Source organism: Penaeus monodon, chromosome 20 (assembly GCF_015228065.2).
Source record: "Penaeus monodon isolate SGIC_2016 chromosome 20, NSTDA_Pmon_1, whole genome shotgun sequence".
Classification (NCBI taxonomy): Eukaryota; Metazoa; Arthropoda; class Malacostraca; order Decapoda; family Penaeidae; genus Penaeus; species Penaeus monodon.
In genome coordinates this window covers 44,424,147-44,424,420 of record NC_051405.1, presented here as the reverse complement: position 1 = coordinate 44,424,420, position 274 = coordinate 44,424,147, and the positions used below count along the sequence as shown (strand labels likewise).

General features: G+C 70.4%; 1 protein-coding gene across 1 annotated transcript in view; it reads left to right on the top strand.

Moving 5' to 3' along the window:
- Positions 1 to 274, top strand: part of LOC119586013 (secreted frizzled-related protein 3-like) — a 71,442-nt gene that overhangs the window by 68,074 nt on the left and 3,094 nt on the right. Inside the window, exon 6 of the mRNA XM_037934721.1 lies at positions 60 to 225. Coding sequence (XP_037790649.1) covers positions 60 to 225 — 166 coding nt within the window. The remainder of the gene's footprint in view (positions 1 to 59; positions 226 to 274) is intronic.

Sequence of the window (274 nt, the reverse complement as noted above, 5' to 3'; positions counted from 1 at the left end):
CCTCCCCCCCCTCCCACACCTCCACACCCCGCCCCTGATCGCCGCCCCCCCTCCCGCAGTGCTCCGAGGGACCGTAAAGAGCGTGGACACCTTCGGAGGACTCACCCTCACGACAGTGCTGGTGAGCCAGGTGGTGCGCGCCGGCCGAGTGCGCGTGCTGGCGGGCGAGAGCGCGCACCTGTGGACCAACCGCTCCTGCGCCTGCCCCCCCCTCGCCCTGGCGCAGTGAGTACCGCCTTTCTCTGCAGGACCGCCCGTGTGCATGCTTTTATTG